This window comes from Heloderma suspectum, chromosome 3 (assembly GCF_057233095.1).
Source record: "Heloderma suspectum isolate Gila_16-S chromosome 3, 16-S_ref, whole genome shotgun sequence".
NCBI lineage: Eukaryota > Metazoa > Chordata > Lepidosauria > Squamata > Helodermatidae > Heloderma > Heloderma suspectum.
Genome location: NC_139460.1, coordinates 137177498 through 137203856, shown reverse-complemented (window position 1 = coordinate 137203856; position 26359 = coordinate 137177498). Strand labels below are relative to the sequence as shown.

At 43.2% G+C, this 26359-nt stretch overlaps 1 protein-coding gene across 3 annotated transcripts in view; it reads right to left on the bottom strand.

The window, feature by feature from the left end:
* FGF14 (fibroblast growth factor 14) overlaps nt 1-26114 on the bottom strand; it is a 456868-nt gene extending 430754 nt beyond the window's left edge. The window contains exons 1-2 of one of the 3 annotated variants that reach the window (XM_084841808.1): nt 25842-26114; nt 25116-25180 (exon numbers count right to left, since the gene is read on the bottom strand). In XM_084841808.1, coding sequence (XP_084697934.1) covers nt 25116-25167 — 52 coding nt within the window. In that variant the 5' untranslated portion in view covers nt 25168-25180; nt 25842-26114. Of the gene's footprint in view, nt 1-25115; nt 25326-25841 lie in introns of those variants that run through there. The other 2 variants (XM_084841807.1, XM_084841805.1) reach the window with 2 other exon arrangements.
* Between the last annotated feature and the right edge of the window lie 245 nt (nt 26115-26359).

Genomic DNA, 26359 nt, shown 5'->3' with positions numbered 1-26359 from the left:
ATTAGTTTATTTTCTTTGTACAAGACAGGAGGCACTGTAATCAGATAATATAAGTCACCAAAGAGCAACCACAAAGGTAAATATAAATACAAGAGGGGTATTTTGAACATAATTGCATCTGGTAATGTTATTGCAATCCTCCAAAGTGGGCAGATTGAGAACTCAAGAGAAGGTCCCTAAAGTGCTCTTTCCTATTCAGATTGCAAAGCCTGTTGACCATCATTATATCTCAGCCTAGCCAAGAATCACTTTCACTTGGCTCATTCACATCCAGCAAGGACAGATACCAAGTAAGTGCTTCACTTGAAATATTTTTGCTGCAAGAGTATACAAACAACAAAGCAGTTGGAAGGTGTTACATGTTATGGCCCTAACATATCTAATCATAACATACAAGTATGTTAACAGAATTATGTTATGTTAACCCAAGCTGGATCAGACCCAAGGTCCATCTAGTCCAGCATTCTGTTTACACAGTGGCCAACCAAATGCCATGGGAAATCTACAACTAGGACATGAGTGCAACAGGACCCTCTTGGTCATGTTCCACAGCATCTGGTGTACATAGGTATACTGCCTCTGATACTTGAGGAAACATATAGCTATCAAGACTAGTAGCCATTGACAGCCTTCTCCTCCAGGAATTTGTCTCATCCTCTTTTAAATCCATCCAAAATTGGTGGCCATCACTACATCTTGTGATAGTGAATTCCACAGTTTAACTATATGCTGTGTGAAGAAGTACTTCCTTTCATCTGTCCTGAATCTCCCACCAATCAGCTTCAAAGGATGATTCCCAGATTCAGGTATTATTACAGGAGAAGAAAAATGTCCCCTATCCACTTTCTCCACACCATGCATAATTTTGTACACCTCTATCATGTCTCCCCTCATTCACCGTTTTTTCTATTATTATTATTATTATTATTATTATTATTATTATTATTAAGATTTCTTGGCTGCCTTTCAGGGCAGGAGCCCACCCAAGACAGCATACAACAATAATACTTACACAATAAAAACCAATACAATAATAAAAACAGGAAAAATAGGGCAGCAATAAGCTAAGCTAAACAGTCCCAGGAGTTGTAACCTTTCCTCATAGGGAAGTTACTGTAGTCCCTTGATCATTTTAGTTGCCCTTTTCTGCTCCTTTTCCAACTCTACAATAACCTTTATGAGGTGCACTGACCAGAACTGTTCACAGTATTCCAACTGTGATTGCCCCATAGCTTTGTATAACGGCAGTATGATATTGGCAGCTTTATTTTAGATTCCCTTTGTAACAATGCCTTTTTCACAGCAGCTGCACACTGTGTCAACATCTTCATCGAGCTGCCCACCACAACCCCAAGATCTCTTTCCTGGTCAGTCACTGCTAGCTCAGAACCCATCCGCATATTTGTAAAGTTTGGATTTTTTGCCCCAACATGCATCGCTCGCTTTTCACTTGCTTACATTGCATCACATTTTCTATTTTGAAGCCCATTCTCCCAGTTTGGAGATGTCCTTTTGGAGCTCTTCAAAATGCCTTTTTGTTTTAACCACCCTAAATAATTTGGTGTCATCAGCAAACTTGGCCACCTCACTGCTCACTCCTAATTCCAGATCATTTATGAATGAGCTGAAAAGCATTGGTCCCAACAGACATCCCTGAGGGACCCCACTGTTTACATCCTTCCACTGAGAGAATTTACCTCTGATTCCTATGCTCTGATTTCTGTTTGTTAACCAGTTCCAGATCCATAAGAGGATCTCTCCTCTTATTTCATGACTGCTAAGTTTGCTCAGAAGTCTTTCGTGACAGACTTTGTCAAAACCTTTTGGACAAAACCATGTGTACCAGATTACCCCTGTCCAAATATTTATTGATACTCCCAAAAAACTCTAAAAGTTAGTGAGACAGAACTTACATTTGTGGAAACCATGTTGATTCTTTTTCAGCAGGGCTTGTCTTTCTATACACTTACTAATTTTATCTTTAAACATGCTTTCCACCAATTTACCTAGAACAGGCATTACATTAAATGGCCTATAATTTCCTGGATCTCCCCTGAATGCCTTTAAAAAACTGGTGTTACACTGTCCGTTCTCCAGTTCTCTAGTAGAGAGACTGATTATGAGGACATGTTAAATATTTTTGTTAGGTCAGCAATTTCATGTTTGAGTTCTTTGAGAACTCTAGGATGGATGCCATCTGGGCCTGGTGATTTATTAGCTTTCAGTTTGTCAATAAGGTTGAGAACGTCATCTTTTGTTACCACTATTGGCCTCATTTCCTTAGACCTCCTTCCCAAAAACATCAGTTCAGGCACAGGTTTTATTTTCATCTTCTGCAGTGAAGACAGATGAAAATAATTAATCCAACCTCTCCGCAGTCTGTTTATCCTCCTGTAGTACTCATTTAACTCCACTGTTATCCAACAGTCCAATAGCCTCCCTAGCTGGTTTCCTGCTTCTTTTTTGCATCTCTTATTATCTGCTTGCATTTCCTTTGTGCAAGTTTATGTTCCTTTTTGTTCTCCTCATTTGGGCAAGACTCCAATTTTCTGAAGGAAGCCTTCTTTTCCCTAATAGCTTCCTTGACACTGCTTGTTAACCACTGTGGTGACATCTTGGACTTTGTGCTACCTTTCCTAACCTGTGGTATACATTCTAGCTGGGCTTCTATTATTGTGGTTTCACATAACCTCCAAGCATTTTGAAGAGTATTAATCCACTTGACTTTCCCTTTCAACTTCCTTTTTATCTCATTTTAGAAAAGATTCCTCTTCCGAAGTAAAATATGACTGTGTTGGACTTCCTTGGAAATGTTCTACTTAAATATATATTAAATCTGATAGCACTGTAGTAGTCACTGTTTCCAGTTGGTTCAACGACACTCACATCTCGCACTAGATCCTGGGTGGCACCACTTAGGATTAAATCCAGCGTCCCTGCCCTTCTGGTCAGTTCCACAGAAATTCAAGGAATCAAGAAATTTAACCTTTTTGTCATGCCTGGAAGATGCATTTATCCAGTCAGTGTGGGGGTAAGTGAAGTCACCCATTATTACAACACTTCCTCATTTGCATGCCTCCCTGATTTCACTTTCCATCTCAAGATCATCCTGAGCATTCTTTCCTGAGGACAGTACTATGTTCCCGGTACTAAATTATTTTTGTAACCTACTGTCACGCACAGTGCCTCTGTAGAGGAATCTGCCCCTTTTAGCTTTTCTAGTCTTCTTGACACTATGCCCTCTTTGACATACAGAGCAACACCTCCGCCAGTACGCCCTTCTCTGTCCTTTCTATAGAGTTTATATCTAGAGATGACCATATCCCACTGGTTCTCTCCATTCCACCAGGTCTCTCTTGAAACTAGGCACTCCAACTCTCCCATCTTGGCTCAGAGGCTTCTATCATTAACACAGAAATTCTTGTACATGGTGTCCCTCCCCAGATCCATCTGGCATGTGCATTTTCTGCTATGGCCCTTAGGCCTCTTTGACTGGCTATCTTGTTTCACCATATGCTCATGGCCTATTCCCTCCCTGTCTCTATTTGGGCAATTGGAAACATTTTCACCTTCAACTGCTGGGATGAGTTGACTACCGTGGCTTCCTTGCCTTGTTGCTAAACTCACACAGGTGCTTAACCTGCATGTGTGCTAAAAACTTTTTTTTACTTTGATGCTTTGTTACTGACGCTCCTCACACTTGGTGAGCGGAGTCCCTCATAAACCTGTCTTTCTTTATAGCTTTAGCTAGCTTGCCCCAACTGCTGCTGCACCCAATCAGATTAGATGACCTCATTTAAAAAGCAAGGGAGGGTAAGGCTCAACTACTAGTCTGCACTAGCTCCGAATGAGTGGAAGGTTAGGCCAATTGAAACCGCCCCCCCTGAACTGAAATTTTCTATTTAGAGGAGAGGACAGTAGACAATGGGTCCTTGGAGGGGACAATAGATAGGTGATTAAGGAAGGGTCCCCTGGGAATGCAAGGGGCTTAGTCCTGAGCATGGCTCAGTGTGCACTTTTTTCACTCTGTTTTGCTTTTGTTTGCTTTTAAAGATAAATGAAAAGCTGAGCTCTATTTTTTTTACTTTACTTTATGACCTGCCATTTAAGATCTAAGACCTGAGCGTACACTGAGCCTGAACTGAAGCTAGCCTACAGTTTTTGCTAATAAGCAGACTCTTCCACTAGCTAGGCTTGCACAGTTGCCTTTGTCAATACAGAACTATGCATTACTTTTACTGCCCCTTTCCACAACTGGATATGTGGTTGAGGTTCTCTGCAACCACTCAGGAATCTCTGTTAGAGCAGGGCTGCAAGTACTCTAAGTTTCTGCTGGACTCCCCACCCCACCCCTGGGGATTTAGCTCCCAACTGTAAGTTTGTAAAGGGGTTCCCTTCTGGGATTTAGCTCCCTTTCTTGTGCCCTTGTTTAGGCCTCAGTTGATGATTTATGAGCTTAAATGAGTTTTAAATGATTACCTGAGAGAATGTAATACATAATTAAGTAAATATCACTTACTTTCTCCTCACACAAGTGCATAACTTGCATGTTTTGAAACACAATTCCACCCCCCATCTTCCTGGAATCTCTTTAACAAAAGCTTTCTTAGCACACAGCATCCCACATATGTGTTCATCTAATAATAACAAAGGCAATTTTAACAAGGTTGAAATGTTTAACCCTGGAACTACTTTAATGTCAAATGGGACCTATTTAATGTTAATTTCACAGACTGATTGAGCCAAATAATTTCCAGGAGACTACTTTTCATGGGCAAATGTTAAAATAATGCAGTGCAAATACCTCATACATTTCCCCCAAACTAAAGTATTTGGGTGTGAGACTAATTCAAATAAACACACAGGTTGTTAAAGCTTCTCATTTTTGTTTCTGTCCTTTACCCTTTTTTTTTTTTGGTCCCAAAAGCAGAGTTTCAGCCCGTTGTTGTTGTTTATTAATCTGTTATATGTCTTTGACATTTTGAAATACTGCATTAGCCCTGCCAGCCATACTGAAAGGCCTTCTTCATGAAGGCTCCTCCTCCCTCAACTGTCACCACCAGCAGCCATTCCAGCAAGCTGTATGGATGGAGATGAGAGGAAAAGCAGGGCCATGCTACCAGCTCCAATAAAGCAATTTTTTAAAAAATCCCTTTTCCCTCCCCATTCCTTTTTTTGTGCGTGTCATGTCTTCTTAGATTGTAAGTCTGTGGGCAGGGCCTGTATTGTTCCATTGATTTTATGTAAGCTACCATGGGAGCCTTTTTGGCTAAGGAACGGCATAGAAATACTTCAGATAAATACATAAGAAAAATATGCCGGTACTCTGACTTAATATTGCATGCTTAACACCTGTTACAATGGCGCTTACCTAAGATTTAGAGTCTACATTTTAGACAAACACTTAAAAGACAGCAAAAGTAATATCAAAGATGTAGCATGATTTTGTCAAACTTTCAATTGTAGAGTTAAGTGTGTGCTTAAATGACTCCCACTGAAATGAAGTGTTTGAAATAATGTGCATGACCCAGCCAAAGTTAAAGTTTATAGATACCCAGCACTTTAAATAACTAATGCAAACTAAATCTCTTTCGAAAGGGCACCAATTCCAAGAAATAGTTGTGCTCTATCACGAACTTTAATTTCCTGCTGCCACAGCATTTCTATAAGGGTGAATAGATGCATAACTTTTTTTCACAGATAGCTTTGAACAAACCTAAGAATGAAGCCTTCTGGACTCCAGTAAAATTTAAATTACTTATCCCATGGTAAGCTTTTAGATACGTTGTACAACCCCACCCTACAACACAATGAATTATTAGTACCCAGTAGAAACAGACTGGTCACAATCCATACATGCACTTTAGATGCATATAGCAATGCACCTAAAGTGCATTCCTATATCACTTATTATATATTCACTTACAAGCGAGTAAGTTCCATTTAACTCAGTGGTAGGGGAACTGCGAGCCTCTTTCCTTCAGTGGGGTTAAGCAAGCCTGACTCCGTGTTTCATTTTTTTATTTATGTTTATTAAAAGTATTTATAATTTGCTTTTCTGCCCACTAGGACCCTCAAAGCAATGTACAATTTAAATCAATACAATAACACAATAAAAACGTAGCAGTATAAACAGAAACAGTTCTGTAGCTGTGTGACTGCTACAGAAGAAGCCCTGTCTCATGTACCCACCAAGCAGTACCAGCTCCCAGGTTTTTGAGGGCCCTTGGGCAAGGTACCCCCAATAGGTCCCTCGCTCAGTATATCTACCTCCTCACCACCATTGACACCAGCTGCTTTTGCTCCCCCCCCCTTTCTCATTATTGTTACCACCTGCTTGCTTGACAGGCAGAGAGCCAGTGAGCAAGTAGGCAGTGACATCTCCTTCTCACCATCTCCACTGTCTGAGCCAGAGTGACAGGCAGGTAAACAAGCAGTTTGCATTGGTGAAGAGGAGGACCAACTCCAAGAGGCTTTTGTCAGTGGGCCCCTGCAGGGGTGTGGGCCCTGGGCTGGTGCCCAGCCATGCCTACCTTTGATGCCAGTCCTGCCACCAACCTAACCTCTCAACCTAGCCTAACATACAACAGGCCCTCTGATGAGGATCATACATTAGGGGTGGCTCATATGGGATGAGGTGGTCTTTCAGATATCCCACCCTCAAACTTTATTTATTTAGGGTATAATCCTATGCATGTTTAGACAGAAAAAAGGCCTAAAGTCCCAGCATTCCCCAGCCAGTTGTAGGCCTTTTTTCAGTCTAAACATAGGATTGATCACTTACAAAATGTATAAACTGTTCTATATCTAAACGAGATTCCTGAATAGTAAACATTCCGGAACGGTGAATATTTAGGGCGTATAAGGTCAAAACAAGCACTTCGAATCATATTGTAGCCAATACATAGAAGTTTCCCTTCAACATGGCATTTCACATTCTAAGATGAAAATGTTCACCTCCCACTTACTCTGCCATTTCTGACACCTGTGTGTGATCTAACCCATCAGATTGCAAACCCGTGTGACAAACAGGTTCTTTCTGCACTAAATACCAAGAGTTCAATCTTTGAAATTTTATTAGTAGAACCATAATTCCAGAGAAACAGAAAAATATGTACATAATATAAACCAAAGATGGATTCCTCCTGCTTCAGGAGGACTACCTATTTCAAGATGAACACCTGCACAAATGCAGCACTATGTCAGTCCTGGGTCAATTCATGTAAATCTCTGAAAAATAAGGAGAACTGTGTAAATGTTGCTATCAGTGCAAAGGGACAATCTGAAATGAGGGATATATATTATGTAACACCATGAGTCCTTGATGTTCTTGGCCAAGGCTCAATTCTTAAAGTAAAGAGCATCTAATAACCCTGAAAAATTGATTATTTGCACACACGGTGTTAGATGATTTTACATATGCATATAAAACTAAGGTTCGCCTGGCACCAAAAACAGCATAATGTAGGTGCCAGGCAAACCTCTCTGGGAAACTCTTTCTACAAGCAGGGTGCCACAGTGGAAAAGGCCCTCTCTTTAGTAGCCACCCACCTCACTTCATTTAGTGGGGGCACCCAAAGAACGGCCCTGAAGACGATCTTAGGTTCTGGGCAGGTATATACAGTATATGGGAGGATATTATCCTTCAGGTAACCTGACCCCAAGCCATTTAGGACTTTAAAAGTTAATATACACTTTGAATTGGACCCAGAAATGGACTGGCAGCCAGTGCAGATCATAAACCACTGACATAATATGTTGATAATGACTAGTCCCCATTAACAATCTCACAGCCCTACTTTGGATCAGCTGAAGTTTCAGGACTTTTTTCAAAGGCACCCCCATGTATAACATATTGTAATAATCCAGAGACTAAGATTATTATCACTTGCTACATAGAATCATAGAATAGTAGGGTTGGAAGGGGCCTATAAGACCATTGAGTCCAACCCCTTGCTCAATGCAGGAATCTAAGTTAAAGCATCCCTGACAGATGGCTGTCCAGCAGCCTCATCTTGAATTCCTCCAGTGTGGGAGAGCCTACCATCTCCCTAGGTAATTGGTTCCACTGTTGTATTGCTCTAACAATCAGGAAGTTTTTCCTGATGTTCAGCCAGAATCTGTCTTCCTGTAACTTGAGCCCATGATTCCGTGTCCTGCACTCTGGGATGATTGAGAAGAGATCCTGTCCTTCCTCTCTGTGGCAACCTTTCAAGTACTCGAACTTTGCCTTGTAGGGACTCTGCACATCACAGGTCATCCCATGTCTTGCAAATAATAACTTATTCTTTAAGATACTGGGCAAAATTTAGCCAAAGGTGAGTTCCAATGGAGGATATTTAAGCATATGCATGCACTCTCCCATTTACATCAATGCGTCTTGAAGGTGCTTAAAATTTGCAAGATCATCATGTACAAAATGACAAGCTTTTACATGTAATCCATCATTAATATATAATGTCCTTTTATTTGCAAATATATGCCAACTTTTTACTTAGGTCTTAACCCTCCATTATAAACTGAAAACTGGCTGCAACAGCTGCAATATTTCTGAGATATCCCATAATGTTTCTGTTAAATTGCATTCACCAATCTGCCATTCCTGCTCAATCTTAATATTAGCAATCAAACCAGAGATGGAACAACTGATTGGTTCAAAATTGGGAAAGGAGTACGACAAGGCTTCATATTGTCACCCTGCTTATTTAACTTATATGCAGAGTACATCATGAGAAATGCCGGCTTGGATGAATCAGACGTTGGAATTAAGATTGCTGGGAGAATTATCAACAACCTCCGATATGCAGACGATACCACCCTAATGGCAGAAAGCGAAGAGGATCTAAAGAGCCTCTTGTTGAGGGTGAAAGAGGAGAGTGCAAAAGCTGGTTTGAAACTCAACATTAAAAAAACTAAGATCATGGCATCTGGCCCCATCACTTCCTGGCATATAGAAGGGGAAGAAATGGAAGCAGTGACAGATTTTACTTTCTTGGGCTCCAAGATCACCGCAGACGGTGACTGTAGCCATGAAATTAAAAGACGCTTGCTCCTTGGGAGGAAAGCTATGGCAAACCTAGACAGCATAGTAAGAAGCAGAGACATCACCTTGCCGACAAAGGTCCGTCTAATCAAAGCTATGGTTTTCCCAGTAGTAATGTATGGCTGTGAGAGCTGGACTATAAGGAAGGCTGAGCGCCGAAGAATTGATGCTTTCGAACTGTGGTGCTGGAGAAGACTCTTACGAGTCCCCTGGACTGCAAGGAGGTCAAATCAGTCCATCCTAAAGGAAATCAACCCTGACTGCTCATTGGAAGGACAGATACTGAAGCTGAAGCTCCAATATTTTGGCCACCTAATGCGAAGAGAAAACTCCCTGGAAAAGACCCTGATGCTGGGAAAGACTGAAGGCAAAAGGAGAAGGGGACGGCAGAGGATGAGATGGCTAGATAGCATCACTGATGCAATGAATATGAACTTGAGCACACTCCGGGAGAGAGCGCAGGACAGGAAGGCCTGGCATGCTATGGTCCATGGGGTCACGAAGAGTCGGACACGACTGAACGACTGAACAACAACAACAATCAAACCATTCCTGCTACCTTGCTGCAATCAGAGATTGCCAGGTCCCATTTACACATGTTTAAACCCAAGATATTATATGCATGATGGAGAAACAGGTGCACTGTGCATAGGATAGCACACATGACAAAGGGTACTATGCCCATGTACATCACCCAACTTTTGCAATCCTTCCACTTCTTTTGAGCTGGAGAGTTTATGACAATTGAGCTTGCGCTATGTATCATGCATTACATCATCATTACATCATGGGGCTACATGAATAGGTCTGCTGCCCCTGTTGTGTGGGAGTATTTGAAGGACTGGGGATGCATGAATCAGCTCTCAGTAACAAGGAGGGATTATGTTTATTGTTACAGTTCAATGTATGCAGCATTCATTTACAGAGCAATCCTAAGGATGTTTATTTAGAAGGAAGTTCAAAGCATTCAGTGGGGCTTACTCCCTGGTAAGTATGCATAGGTATGGAGTTCAGTCTGTCACATCAATAAATGTAAGAGATCTTTCTTATCTCACCTCTTTTGACTGCCATTTTAACACCAACTCCTTTAAATTGTAACTGTCAAAGTGGATTTCAATGCTCAGTTTATCACATTGTGGTAACTTTTGTGATCACTTGGCAATGAGATGCCTCTGGAAGCAAGTTCTGGGAAGGAATCCCATGCAATCTAGTTTGCTGAAAATGTGAGGACTGGAAAGACCATCACATCTTGGATCCCACAAGGCAGCCACATTCCACAGGGATTCCATGAAAAAGGCAAAAATCACCATTTGAGTCTTCTTAAAGATAGACATTACACTGTGCATAGACCCAAAACACAGACCTAGCTCACCATCATGATCATGCTATCTTGCAACTGCCAAAATGCCCAATGAGGCTGTAGGTACTCCAGCTTCCTATTCACCTGTCCTCAGTACACGAAGGAAACAGCTTTTTTCCCAGAAACACAGAAATAGTAAGTCTACAGGGAATGTTAATAGAGCCATCTCCCCAGTTTCTGCAAGCCAGTAGCGCCCCCCCATCTTATTGCCTGTCAACCACAGAACTGTGAAAGGCAGTTTAAAAAAAAGCTTTCCAAAGCCCTACCCAAAGCACAGTAGGGAAATAAGTTGGCCCATACACACACCCTACCAATTCATGGGTGAGGGGCTGGGGGCCCATGTACACACCCAGGGCTCCAGGTTTTTGTGAGCTCTTGGGAAAGACACCCTTAATCCCTCTCTCTCAGTGGGTCTACTTTCTCACCACCATTGTCACGAGCTGCTCTTGCTCTTCATCCTCTTTCATATCGTTGCTGCCACTTGCTTGACAGGCAGAGAGCCAGCGAGCAAGCAAGCAATGGCATCTTCTGCTCCTCCTTCTTACCACCTCTGTTGTCTGAGCAAGACGCAGGTGAACAAGCAGCTTGCAATGGTGAAGTGGAGGAGCAAGTCCAGGGGGCTCTCATCAGTGACCCCATACTGGGGTGTGGGCCTTCAGGCAGGTGCCCAACCATGCCCACCCTTGATGCCAACCCTGTGTGAATCCATTGTTTGTTTTTAAGTTTTGGAGGGAGCAATCCTACTGGGATAGGCGGCTGCCTCCAAACTTGGAGGCGACTGCCTATCCAATGCAGGGCAGGAGAAACGCGGAGGGGATTGTCCCCTCCACGCTTCAGCCGTCCTGCATTTACGGCTAGACAGCCAATTTTGGCTGTCTAGCCACAAGAAGTTGGAGGGTGGGAAGCGGTGGCCAGACAACACGTTGGATGTGTCGTACCGGATTTCCAACTTCCCTGCCCCGGCATGCCCCCAGGAATGCCCCATTTTCACCGCTCCGCGCTCCTCTCTCAAGCCTGGAGCCGTTCCATACTGCGTACAAGGCATAGGTCGGTTCTCAGGGAACCGACCTTGGAGCATGGGAACCAATCTATCCTATGGCTGTCTAGCCACTGACTAGCAGTCATAGGCTTGCACCCTAAGTAACTGCAAAATGACTATTCTTCATCTCAGCATAGCACCCCATTGAATCCTATAATATGGTAACAATGCACATTATGCAGCATGATGGTTACATAATATGGTGTGGAAATTATGGCCACATTTGCTTTAGGATGTTTTCGCAGCTCAGAACTATTTTACAGATTGGTTTGCTCCAGCATCCCCACTTCAGATTCAGGATGCAATCCTCTACCCTAAGGGTGCAGAACCTCTTTCAGCCCAAGGGCTGAATTCTATTTTGGAGAAGCTGTGGGGGGGGGGGGAAACGACACGACGTGACACATTCTAGTGGTGAGCAGGGCCAAAGGCAAAATGAGTGAGGCCAAAGAAATTTTAAAAACAGCTTAAAGCTCTTACGGCCAGTAATTAAAGCCTTAAGGGCGGCATTTCCATCTTATAACAGGGAGGAAAACTGCACAAATGATTGGTGGTCGGGGGAAAGAGGGTAGGGCCAGGGGAAAGGGTGTGGGTCCTTCTGAGGACCTGCAGAGGGTGGAATTGGGACCCCCAGTGGGCCAGATTTAGCCCCCAGGCCTGAGGTTCTGCACCCCTGCTCTACCCACTTGCCTGAGAGTAAGCCACATTGAACTCAGTGGGACTTATTTTTGAATAGACATTTATAGGATTGCACTGTCAGTTTTTAACAGATGCACTATGCCGGCCTTCCCCAACCTGGTGCCCTCTAGAGGTTTGGGATTCCAACTCCCATCAGTCCCAGCTAATGGGAACTGTAGTCCAAAACATCAGGAGGGCACCAGCTTGGGGAAAGCTACACTATGTTGTGTGTCTAACCTGCCTCTGTCTGCATTGCAAAAAGGAGGTTGTATCTGATGTTACTCCTATTTAGAGTAGACCCTCTGAAATAAATGGGCCTGAGTTTAGACTAACATTTTCTGCAACCCACAATCTGTCATTTGCTTGATGAAGTGGAGAACAATCAGACATGGGCTTGTGATGCGAGATTGTTGTATGCCACATGACTCTTATTTTCTAAAGAAAATGTAACAATCTGGACAGCCTCACACATGCATGACTTGTATGGGAGGGTGAGCCATTAGAAATATAATGATACCACGGATAGTACATTAGTATCTCATCACATCACCATGTGCACGACACTTTTCAATGGAGTCACTTCCCACATTCATCTGTCAGTCATCAATTGTACAGTAGTGAAGTGTGCAGAAAAATCAAGTGTGGATCAGGCTTTTGTCGTGCAGAAATAAGGCCATGACCACTCCGCGGTGCAGAAGTTATTATCAATGTGAGTTTCCAAGATGTTTTTTTTACTACTTTTGGTTTATCTGATTGCTTTATGAAATGAACTTTTGGGCTGTAGCTCAGTGGTAGAACATAGGTTTCACAAGCAGAAGTCCCCAAATTCAACCCTGGGAAAGACTGTCGTCTGAAACCCTGGCGAGTGGCTGCTGTTCAGTGTGGATGATACTGAGCTAGATGGACCGGTGCTCTTTCAGTGTCATCCGCCTTTTTTCTAGTTCATATATTTATAGCACAACCTTATACGTGTCTTCTCAGAAGCAAGCCCCACTGAATTTAATGGGACGTATTCCCAGTTAGGTGTGAATAGGACTTCAGCCTTAGATATTTAGGGTGCAATCCAATGCTTGTTTAGACAGAAATCAGTCCTACAATTCCCAGCATTCCCCAGCCAGCTAAGGTGGCTGAGGAATGCTGGGAATTGTAGGAATTTTTCTGTCTAAATATACATAGGATTCTGCCCTTAGGCTGCAATGCTATGTTCACGTACCTGGGAGTAAACTCCATTGAGACTGGTCTCTGAGTAAACATGCATAGGATTGCAATATTTTGCTGCAATCATAAACCCATTTCTTGAAGAGTAAATAACACTGAACTTAGTATGGTTTACTTCTGAATAAACATGCACCAGGCTCTGATATCCTTCTAACATAATTTGAAATCTAGAGAAAGATGAACAGTCAACTGGCCTCTAAATAAATATATTTATTTTTAAAATCCAACATCCTTAAACAAAACATATACAAACATTTCATCTGCTCTACTATGTTTTAAGTTTGTATTGCTGTATTGTTGTCATATTTATTATTATTGTCTATAAATTGTTGTAAGCAGTCCTGAGAATATTTCTATGGAAGGTCAGCATATATATCTATTAAATATTAACTAACAAACAAGATATTACATATGTCCCTCAAATGTCAATCATTTTCTTACAGAGCAATCCTATGCATGGCTACTTGGAATTAAGTCCTGCTATGTTCAGTATGGCTTTCTCCCAGAAAAATAGCTGCATATGATTGCTGCCTCAAGTACTAAGACCAACTATCACTGATTGTGCGCAAAGGAATATGCATCAAACAGAGTCATGAGCATGGAAGCATTTCATCCATTAAGGATAACATGCAGTTTAATCTGATCAGGGAGAAAAGTTTAATTTGTATAAATTTAGAAAATAGATTACACAGCAAGCAAATGCTTCAGTAGGTGAGATACATATAAATAGGTCATTTTTTTCATTTCAGTGCTGTGAGGGGCATGCCAACACCATACATCCATTAACTTCGTAAAAGATAATGTTCTATGCATATGTATGAACACCTTGACATACATATTCTAGGGCCTTTACAGGCAACCTTATGAAAGATAATCTGCATACATACATAAATACCTCTTTACTCCCTTTTGGCTTTAACAGAGATGTATTTTACCTGAGTGAGGGCTACTTTTGCCAACTTCAGACCCTAGGAGGTTTCCTGAACCTTTAAGGCAGCCTTCCCCAACCCGGTGTCCTCCAGATGTCTTGGACTACAATGCCCAGCATCCCCCAGCCAGGAAGCAAGGCTGACTTTTGCCAGGTGCAGCTTTTCCCAGCACAGTGCAGCACTGATGGAAGAAACCACAGCAGCTGAAATGTTCTCTTCTGTGATGCTCTTAAAGGTATAGGAACCCTCATAAGAAGGCACATAGGAAGCTGCCTTATACCTTTCCCATCTAGCCTGACTATTGTCTACTCTGAGTGGCAATTGCTCTTCAGGGTCTCCAGAAGAAGGCTTTCCCATCACGTACAACCTGATCCTTTTAACTGGAGATGCCAGGGGTTGAACCTTCTACATGCAAAGTGTGTGCTCTGCCACTAGGCTATTATCTTTCCCTTAAGACCTTCCCACAGCTGACCTTAGCAGTCTTAGCAAGGACTGGAATATCTTGACGTACCCTAATTTAACCAGTAGAGAAAGACCATGCATGAAGGACTGTGTTCTTCTTCCACATGAACCTGCCTGCCAGTTATAATCTTCATCAGCGATCCTTCTCCAAATGCCCGTCTTTGGAAGTTAGATGGGCGGTTACTGGAAAGAGGGTTTTTCTGTTGTGGCACCCAAATTACGGAACTCCCTCCCTAGAAATGTTTGCTTGGTACTTCCCTTACTAATATCTCCCTTGGTCCCTACAACCTTTAACAGTGTCTTATAATATTTTGCCCCTTTTAAATTGAGTGGTTGCTATTTTATCCTAGATTTCTTAAAAGACCAGCTTTGTTTAATCATGTCTCTTTTTTCCTATTGTACTTTCAGGTTTTATAAACCACCTTGAGGCTATTGCAAAAGTTAGGATAGACATATCTAAAAGATAAAATAAAATGTTTACAAAGAACCAGACCCCTGGAATCTATAGGCAAGTATTGCTTCCCTTGGTGTGTAAGAGTCCCAATAGTAGTCCCAATAGTCCCAATAGTTGCTTCATGTGTGAAGCAAGTGGAGGATTTAGTTCTCTGTCCAGCTATGATTCCTGTCAGTTTTAATCCCATTCTAAAAGCTTGCTGCAATACATCTGGCACAAAGTTTTATACCAATGCAGCTGGCCCCAGATCCCTGTAGGATGGTACACAAGGGCAGTCATCCCCAGTTTTGCTATCTACCATTTCTGCCAGGAGAGGGACAGGGGGAGTGCGATCCTGTTGATTCTCCTAGACCTCTCAGCGGCTTTCGATACCATCAACCATGGTATCCTTCTGGATAGGTTGTCTGGGTTGGGAGTTGGAGGCACTGCACTGCAGTGGTTCCGCTCCTACTTGGGTGACCGATTCCAGAAGGTGGTGCTGGGGGATTATTGCTCTGTGCCATGGCAATTGTGCCATAGGGTTCCACAGGGCTCTATTTTATCCCCTATGCTGTTTAACATCTACATGAAACCGCTGGGGGAGGTTATCTGGAGGTGTGGGCTGAGGTGCCATCAATATGCTGATGACACCCAGCTCTACCTCTCTTTCTCATCAAACCCAGGTGGGGCAGTGGCTGTTCTGAATCAATGCCTGGGCACGGTAATGGACTGGATGAGGGCCAATAAACTGAAACTTAATCCAGACAAGATGGAGGTACTGTTAGTGAGTGGTTTGTCTGCCCGGCTAGGTGATATTCAACCTGTTCTGGAGGGGGTTGCACTCCCCCTAAAGGATCACGTTCATAGTTTGGGGGTGCTCTTGGATCCAGAACTGTCACTTGAGGCACAGGTGAACTCAGTGGCATGGAGCACTTTTTATCAGCTTAGGCTGGTATACCAACTATGCCCTTATCTGGACAGAGATAGCCTAGCTACAGTTATCCATGCTCTGATAACTTCTCATCTGGATTACTGCAATGTGTTATACGTGGGGCTGCCTTTGAAAATGGTCCAGAAACTTCTGCTGGTCCAAAATAGGGCAGCAAGATTGTTATCAGGGACTGACCAACGAGCTCATATTACACCAGTACTTTTTCAGCTGCACTGGTTGCCAGTCCATTTCCGGGTCCAATTCAAAGTGCTGGTATTAACATTTAAAGCCCTTAATGGCTTGGGGCCAGGTTATCTGAAGGATCGCCTCCTCCCATATGTGCCTGCCCGGACCTTAAGATCATCCTCAGCCGCCCTTCTCCATGAGCCCCTGCCAATGGAAGTGAGGCGGGTGGCTACTAGGAGGAGGGCTTTTTCTGCTGTGGCACCCCGGCTGTGGAATGAGCTCCCTAGTGAGGTTCACCTGGCACCTACATTGTATTCCTTTTGGCGCCAGGTGAAGACCTTTTTATTTTCCCAGGCATTTTAGCTTTCTAGACTTTTAGCTTTGCTGTTTTAAATCTGTATTTTAAATTCCTGCACTGCTGCTAGGTTTTATTGTGGTTGTATTGTTATATTATGGTTTTAATGTTCTATATATTTAAAATTGTTTTATTGTGTGCCATTTGGTTTTAATTTTTGTGAACCGCCCAGAGAGCTTCAGCTACTGGGCGGTATAGAAATGAAAATAAATAAATAAATAAATAGGCAGAGAAAAGTCCTATAACTCCCAGCATTTGTAAAGTGGTGAGACATTTCAAAATGTCTTATATGTTAAACATGTTCATTTTAATACTGTCTTCTAATCAGAGGAGTAGGGCCAAAGAATGCACACTAAACCAAAAGGAGGAGTTCCTCAGCCACTAAGTTTGGTCAGGTATAACCAGGGGCCAAGCTGGACTGGGAGTTGAGAGATCTCAGTTCTAGTCCCCACTTGGCCATAGAAGCTCACTGGGTGTCTTTGGGCCAGTCACTGACTCTCAGCCCAACCTACCTGACAGGGTTGTTGTTGTGAGGATAAAATAGAGAGGAGGAGGATTATGCATGCCACCTTGGGTTCCTTATGGAGGAAAAAAGGCAGGATTTAAATGTAATACATAAAAAAAATAGGGTGGGGGAGACTATTCTTGGTTGTGACATCATTTCCATGCTTGGAGTAGAGGAGAGTATCTCCTGCATGTGTCAAGCTGCCACAATACTGGGGAAAGTGACACAAGGGTAAAGGCTGCAGTCCAACACAGTCACATTTGAGTTCAAAATATGAACCTTCTGTAAAATGAGAGAAATGGTAAAAAGGAAGTTGAAAAGGAAAGTCAAGACACTGCTTGGAGGTTACTCAAAACCACAATAATAGAAGTTCAGCTAGAATGCATGTGAGTAAAAGTAGCACCAAGTCCAAGAGGTCAGCAGCATGGTTAATGAGAAGTGTCAAGGAAGCTGTTAGAGAAAAGGTTTCCTTCAGAAAATGCCCCTAATGAGAACAAAAAGAAACACAAACTTGCACAATGGAAATGCAAGAAGAGGTGCAAAAAAGCTTTTTTGAGGAGCATATTACTAACAATATCAAGGCAAACAATAAATAATTCTTTAAATATATTAGAAGCGGGAAACCAGCTTAAGGAGGCTGTTGGACTACTGGATGACAAAGGAGTTAAAGGAGTACTAAAAGAGGATAAGGAGATTGCAGAAAAGTTGAATGGTTTGTGTCTCTCTACTACAGAAGATATAGAACAGATTCCCGTGCCTGGACTAAAATTTTCAGGAAGGGAGTCTGAAGAACTGAGTCAAATAGTGGTGACAAGAGATGAAGTTCTAGATCTTATTGACAAACTGAAAGCTAACAAATCACTGGGTCCAGATAGTATCCATCCTAGAGTTCTTAAATGGGAAATTGCTGATCTTCTAGTAAAAATATATAACATGTCCCTAAGATTAGCCTCTGTACTAGAGGACTGAAGAGTGGTCAATGTAACACCATTTTTTTAAGGGATTTAACTAAGATCTGGGAAATTACAGGTCAGTTAGCTTAACATCTGTTCCAGGTAAATTGGTGGGAAGTATTATTAAATATAAAATTGTCAAACATATAGAAGGACAAGCCCTGCTGAAAAACTCAGCATGACTTCTGCAAAGGTATGCTCTGTGTCACTAACCTTTTAGAGTTCTTTGAGAATGTCAATAAACACGTGAACAGAGATGACCCAGTGCACATTGTTTCCTTGGATTTCCAAAAGGCTTTTGGCAAGGTTCTTCAGCAAAGATTATTACTGATCATAGGATAAGAGGAGAGGTCCTCGTATGGATTGGCAACAGTTTAAACAGAAAGCATAGAGTAGGAATAAATGGTCAATTCTCACAGTGGAAGGATGTGAACAGTAGGATCTGTATAGGGATCTCACAGGGATCTGTATAGGGGCCATTACTTTTAAACTTGTGCATACTTGATCTGATCTGTAATTAGGAGTGAGCAGTGAGGTAGCTATGTTTACTGACACCAAATTATTCAGAGTAGTTAAAACAAAGAGGGATTTTGAAGAGCTCCAAAACAACCTCTACAAACTGGGAGAATGGGCTTCAAAATGACAAATGTAGTTCAATGTAAGCAGGTGTAAATTTATGCACATCAGAGGAAAAGATTCCAGGTTCACATATACATTGATGGTATCTTAGCTAGCAGTGATTGACCAAGAAAGATCTTGGGGTTGTGGTGCACAGTTCAATAAAAATGTTGATCCAGTATGTAGCTGCTGTGAAAAAGGCAAATTCATAGTTAGGCATAATTAGAAAAGGAATCGAAAATAAAACTGCCAATATCATACTGCCATTATACCAACCTATGGTAAGACCACACTTGGAATACACTTGTGTACAGTTCTGATCTCCACACCTCAAAAAGGATATTGTAGAGTTGGAAACGGTGCAGAAAAGGAAAATGATCAAGGGGCTGGAGCAACTCTATTGTGAGGAAAGGTTACAACATTTGGCACTGTTTAGCTTAGAAAAAAAGATGAGTAAGGGGAGTAATTTTTGCATGGTGTGAAATGAGTGGAAATGGAGAGTTTTTCCCCCCTCTCATAATACCATAACCTGTGGTCCATCCATGAAGCTAAATGATGGAAGACTCAGGCCAGATAAGAGGAGGCACTTCTTCACACAGTGCATAGCTAAACTATGGAATTTGCTACCACATAATATAGAGATGCCCACCAGCTTAGATGACTTTAAAAGGAGATTAGACAAGTTAATGGAGGATAAGGCAATCATTGGCTACTAGTCATGATGACCATATACCACCTAGGAACATAGGGAGCTGCCTTATACTGACTCAGACCACTGGTCCATCTAGTCCAGTACACTGACTGGCAGTGGTTATCCAGGGTTTGGGGCAGAATTCTTTCCTAGCCCTACTTGGAGAAGCCAGGGATTGAACCTGGGGCCTTCTACATGCAACACATGTGTTCTGCTACTGAGCTATGCCCCCTCCCCACCTCCAGTTTGAGAGGTAGTATGTAAGACTTGTTGGGGAACATGGGTGGGAGGGTGCTGTTGCACTCATGTCCTGCTTGGGGCCTTCCCAGAAGCATCTAGTTGGCTACTATGGGAACAGAATGCTGGACTGCATAGGCCTTTGTTCTGATCCAGCAGGGATCTTCTAACTCTTCAAGCCTCACTAAAACTGGCTGGTTAGCATGCTCTTTGACCGTTGAGTCATTCTCACCTCCACAAGCTTTCTAGTTCATATGTGGCGTTCTCTTTGTAGTGAGTATAGAAGTAGATTGTCTCACCACCACAAGGCTTTCAGTATAGTGAAGAAGGATATGCAGGCTGAGGAGGAAACCGAGGCACTTCCACCATTTCTAAAGCTGGTCAGAGGATGGCCTCAGCGTCTTGTTCTGCCCTCATGTTATTTCCCCCTCCATTCCAAGCCTAGTGACTCATATTCATACTTGGAGTGCACAGGTACAGTCACATTTGCCAAATAAAACCATGTTACAGGCCCAGTACTGCCTGCAGGTCAACAGCTGAGCATTCAGGAATTTGGTAATGGCAGAAATACAAGTCTTGTTTTTCAGTCATTTAGAACTGTATGCAGTCCAGATTCAATTCTATATCCAGTGCAGAATTAATGCAAACACGTCATTTGAGGTGGCGACATTTTAGAGGTGCCAGTGCAGCAATGAACAGTCTGAGAGGTGTGTCCCAGAAACCCTTTCAATGTCACAGAGGATATTGGGATGCAACACTTGAATTGTGCACATTCACATGTGGTCTGAGAGTTGTGTTCCAGCATCCCCTGTGGTAATGGAAGAAATCCTGGGCACATTCTTTTGGATCATGCAGTACAGTTCCTCAATAAGGCAAGGTGTCTAGGGCCTGCCTTGACCCAAACTAGAATAATGGATTTGCACCCTTCCTTCCCAGAACTTTATAAAAGCTCAGGATGATGAACAACAAGGCACATTGCAATGGCGGAAATGAAGGAATTGAAGCCAAACAACTTTAATGATGACATCATATACAAACTTTGAAGCTACTTTTTTTTTCACTTTAAAATACTAAAGAAGAAACCAAACAAGTTCCAAAACCTTTGCTCTTGAATATGAATATAAATATAAATTAGTAAAGAGTTAAGCATCCAAAAAAATCTTTTCCTGAAACCCACAATTTGAAAGTCAAAATATATTTAACGATCCACATCTGAAAGAGACAAGCTGAATGTTTCTATTGATATTTGGGTGCAAAATGTACAGTTCTCATCAGGTTAGCTATTCTCTCTTCTAAAATTAAATTAGTGCCTCATTTAGTGCATGACAAACAGCATTAATTGAGAAATTAAAAAAATCCCTAGAAGTAAACAAGGCAGGGGAAGGAAAAAGAGAGGGACAGAGAAGAAGATACTGTTACTGGAAAACAGTTGAGAAAATGCCCACATAAAAATGGTTTTAACAGCTCAGACACATCACTGCTAGAGAAATGCCAAGCATACACAGTCAATATTACTTTTCTTGGACACATTTTCAATCATATTTAAAACTTGCTCATCATTCAGAAGAAGATGAATATCCCAGCTATTACTGTGAACTATTCATTTTTCTAGGCAAAGACAAGACTGTACACATTGCATGATGTACCAAAGCTTAGAACCCATAAAACTACTTTGCCCCCATCATATAATAAGTGCTTCATGTAACGAAAGTCCACTTATAATATATGGGGGAAGTATGTTGAATACCAGATACTGGACAACAAAACAGAGGCAAAGTACGGTTTAAGTTCATTGGCAGGATCTTACACTTGGATGCAACAATGACTATTGATTCCTCTGAAGAAGAAAGTGCAGTAATGTATTCTTTGAGCTCACCTATTAACACATCTAATTAAGATGACTAGAGTAGGGCTTAACTTACTAATATCTCAAAAAAGTAAATAATCTTTTATATGTTTCAAAGGCATATACTTTTATATGTTTCAAACACATATACTTTTATTTTAGCTTTGTGCTATGTTGGAGTTTGCGCACAGAGTTTACTCTGAATTAAATCCCACTGAGTTCAATGGGAATTACTGCCTAGTAAATGTGCTTAGGATTTGCAAAAGCAGGAAAGCACTTTAGTCTTCATTATTATATTGCAACGTAAAAGAATGCTGAATTAACTATATCACTTGGTGCTTGAGCCATCATCAGCATAGATCCTATCCTGACTGTAGAAACACCTGGAAAAACCTCCAATATTTGTTCCTGACTGTCAAACGCTAATACTTCCTGTATCATTTGTTTTTCCCAAGAGTCATAGCATCATATACAAATGCTGCCACATAAACTTTACAACATGAGCCAGTCATCCAACCTGCTACAGTACATCAACTACTGTCAAAGAAATCTACTAATGATTTAAAGAAGAACTAAATCTACAAAGAAATCTACAGTGCCAAGTCTTTTCCACCTTAAAATTATAACCTATTTATCCTCCTTGGAGTCACAACAAACAAAGCGCGATAGATCATGTCCAGAATATTCCTCAGGGCTTCCTTTACAGTTTAGAGGGGCTTGCCTATATTTCACATTAATTGATCAATTAATTTCATGGCAGACGTGTACTTCAGGACCACAGACTACTTACAGAATATATTAAAAGCTTTTGCTGAGGCAAAAGGGGGGGGGGCACACCATATTACCACAACAAAAAGCTGGAGGAATATATCTTGTGGATGGGGAATGGGTATGTGAGAGAGAATCTCAACAGCTTTTGGACAGCAAAGAGCCTAATCCACCACTTCAAGATGCTGCACTGCTAACACAGTGATGTTTCAGGGTAAACAGAACACCTAGGCTTCTTGGCCATGCTTAATTCCACTCCTTCTCCTCCTCTGCCCCCCCCCCCCATCAAAATGCTTTACCACACATGCCTTACAACAGAATATTTACATTTCGCACTGAATAATGCATCACCTCCCCAAGACCAGAACTACTTTTCTGTTAGTGTGAGAAGTCACAGCAATAGTGATATAAACCACTTGAAAAGAACTAAGAATTTTGGGGTGCGGGGGGAGCCCCCAGACATGACTTAAGATAGCACTGCTTATACTATGGAATCCTAAAAGCCTCTAACAAATTTCCCCTTTATTCGAATTCATCCAGGCTGCACCCCTTGGAAGGGAACCTGCTGCAGCATTGGGGTCACGAAGAGTCGGACACGACTTAACGACTGAACAACAACAAAAAGGTATCTAAACAATCTCCGCCATCACTGAAACATCTAGAAACAAGCTCCAAATGTCCTCTTCCTTGGAAGGCATCATAAAGTAATCTGGACAAGTGTCCTAAGGGCCCTCTCTCTAGGTTGTGCCTGGAGGGGTCTAAGGAGTCCAACATATTCATGGGCTAGGTTATTCAACCTAGGCTGTGTATTTCTTTTGCTTTCAAAGGAATGGGAGGGGAAAATCTTACATTGGCTTGCTCTTCTTTGGAACATCTTTGTTTGGGGGGGAGGGGCAAAAGAAGTTTATTTAGATCAGTTTCTGACTGCTTGGATTCTGGACATCAAAAAGCACTTGACAGCGTTACGCTGGTGAAGGAGCCAAGCTTCCTAAACAGTGCTTTATTTTCCACTGGGAGGGCTGGAGGGGTGGGGAAGTGGGGCATCTTTTGCACCAAGAAGCTGCTGCGCCTCTCGCAAAGTTGCCCGTTCCCAAGCGGACGTCTCCCCACACGGCAGCGCATGGAAGTGGGGCGTAAAGGGCGCTTTCAGGCAGGCTCGACCCCAATCCTGGCTCATGAACATAACCCACCAAGGCGTCGCGCGCGCGCGCGCACACACCGCCCGTCCTGTGTGGAAGCTTTCTGAGGCAGCGCCAAGCCGCCCGCCCGCCCGGCCTCCCCCCCTCGTCTAGTGGAGCTGGAGATGCTGGGGGCATTCTGGCCTCTTCCGTATTCTGGGAAAGAGCCTGTGTTTGCTGCAGCGGCAGCGAAGCTGGGAGAGCTAAGGGGGAGAGGGGGCGCGTACCGGGAGGGAGCCGAGAGAGGAAATGCTCTCTCGGGACGCAGTTTGCCCCCTTTGCGTTGCTCTGAACCTCTGAGGAGGCGTGGCGTGGCGTGGCGTGGCTGCCCCGAGCAGCGGCAAGCGCCAGCTGTGCCAACCCTGCCGCAGCTTGCTGATGTTGGGGTGTCAGCGGATGCCAATGATCTACTACACTGCAGTGCTAGCGCCAGGAGCGTCCTGCTCAGAAGCTGCCCCTGCAGGGCAGACAACAGGCGCACACACACACTCAGTCTCGCATACATTTACACACACGCACGCACACAGGGAAGAGTTCTTCCCAGCATCCTTCTCTCCCCCCTCACACACACCTCGCTCTTGCTCTCCAATGTGCAAGTGGCTGCAGACACCCCCGCCTGCCACCCAAAAAACGACACAGGTGATCACACAACTATCAAACTATCGACACAGGCTTGGGCCGGACGGGGCGGGAGGGGGCGGCTGGCTGTAGCGGTGCTTCCTTGAAAGTCGTCTTCGGCCTGCACCCCCCCCCCAGCTCTCTCCATTTGCCAGCGGTGTTCCCTTCCCCTCCTCCCGTGGAGCCAAGGGAAAGGGGGTGGGGTGGAGCGGGGGCAGGAGGGCTTGAGGAGGAAGTGAGCTTGAGGGGCTGAGGCTGCCCAAAGCACCTGCAGTTTGCATTTCCTTATGTAATGTACTGCAAGTTTGCCCGTTGGAGCCCGCTTGGATTGAAGCGCATGATCATCACACTAAAATAGACAGAGAGAGGGAGAAAGAGAGACACACTCAAGGGGGGCTTCTCATACCAGCAACAAGGCAGAAAAGCAAACCTAGACAGACACACGCAGTCTGCCTGTGCTACTGTTGGACAGGTGGACTTTCCCATAGTTTCCTTCCAGGCGCAAGCTCCCTGAAAGTATCTCCCTTGTCCCTGTCACCAAGTGGGGGATGGGAAAAGGCAGTTAATGAATATCTGCTGAATAACACACAGCTAGATTTGCAAAGCTTTCTCTTTCTTTCTTTTGTACACTTTGGAAGCATGAACCAAGTTGAACAGAAAGTCTCACGCAGGACACTGTCAAGCCCGTAGGTGCACCCACCAGCCACAGGCTCACATGAGTAACAACAAGGCCCTGAAACCTCTTCTGAAAACTAACTGCACCCATGGGGGTGGGTAGGAGAGATGTGGGGCAGGATTGGTTAGACAGTGCTACAATTTCATTTTATGGTGAAAAATGTAAACAATTATCTAAGTTTCTCTTTTTCTGGAAACAACACATCCAAAGCAGATCTGCCTAATCTCATCCAAATGAATGCTCAGTTATTTGTATACGGCCCCCTGTGCGTGTCTGAACCGGCCTGGATACATTTCCGCCTTTCTCTCCCCACAACAGGACTGCAGACCTACCTCCGGTGAGCAACAGACAGAGTAACACAAAGGAAAACAATGTGATGCAATATATTGCTTACCAGTTGGGTTCTTGTTTTTCTTAAGACTCTTGCCACAAAGACACTGCAGCATATGCGATCCTTTGCTGAAAATGTTCCAAAGAAACCACATTGATTTGGGCGAAAAGCAATCCAGCGCTTATACACCCTGAGAAAGATGAGATCCTTGCGGTTGTTGCATAATAATAAATTGAGACCAGTTCTCCTCAATAGGGGCACCAGTTTTATCATAGACCAAAAAGAAAAAAGAATAAATCCTGATCTCCCAGGGTTCCCCCCCCCCTTTCCCTCACGTGGTTTATTTCTTTCAGACTTCTCAATGGATGCGTTTTTCAGCCCGGGTGAATGGTTGATATCCCCCCCTCCAGAACGACGCTGGATTATCACCCAAAACTGTGGAAGAAAAAAAAATACATAGATCCTTTTCTTTCTCTCTTTTTTCCTCCCCTTCAGATTGAAGCCAACAGAGACATGAGGCAATGAAATTCCAGCCAAGGCCAAAAACTAACCCGAGACAACAGTAAAGCACAAAAGATACCCAAAGAGGAAACCATAGCCTGTTACTTGATTGCTGGGAGGATGGGTGGATCTGCAGAACAAAGCCAAGATAGGATGCATCCTACTAAAAGACTGCCATAGTGCAGCCCCTGGAAGAGAGAACACGCAGCCCGTACCACCACCACCAACATCCAGCTCAAGTCTGATTGATGAAGGCAGATGCTCCACTCTGAAAGTGCTGATTTTTACCATCAAATCATCTCAGTGATGTATGTAATTGTGTGGCACCTGCAGTTTCCAGTCAGCCTGCACAACAGATGCAAATCTTAGCCCTTAGCATGCAGGCAAACATACACACAACAGAGGCAGATCTCTTCTCTTTTCTCTTGCTCTCTCTCTGCTTCGTCCAACACTGGCGTGCATTAGGAAGAAAAATATATCTACCCCCACTCACACACACACACACACACACACACACAGAGAGAGAGAGACACGCGCGCACACACACTGGATTTTGCTCCTGAGCTTTGGATATGAGTTACAGGCATTCAACGGGAGTGGGAGGAGTTGAGATTTGCATTGAGAGACTGTCTTTCCATGACGTAGCCACGTGCTCCCAGGCCTGTCACCAGTGAGATGCTTCAGCCAGCCCAGGGAAGGCAGTGTCACTGCAGTCTCTGCCTCCCGCCTCCCCCTTTCTCCCCCTCCATTTCTCTCACCTAGCGTGCTGCAGCTTAAAATACTGGACACAGCCTGCCACTTGTACA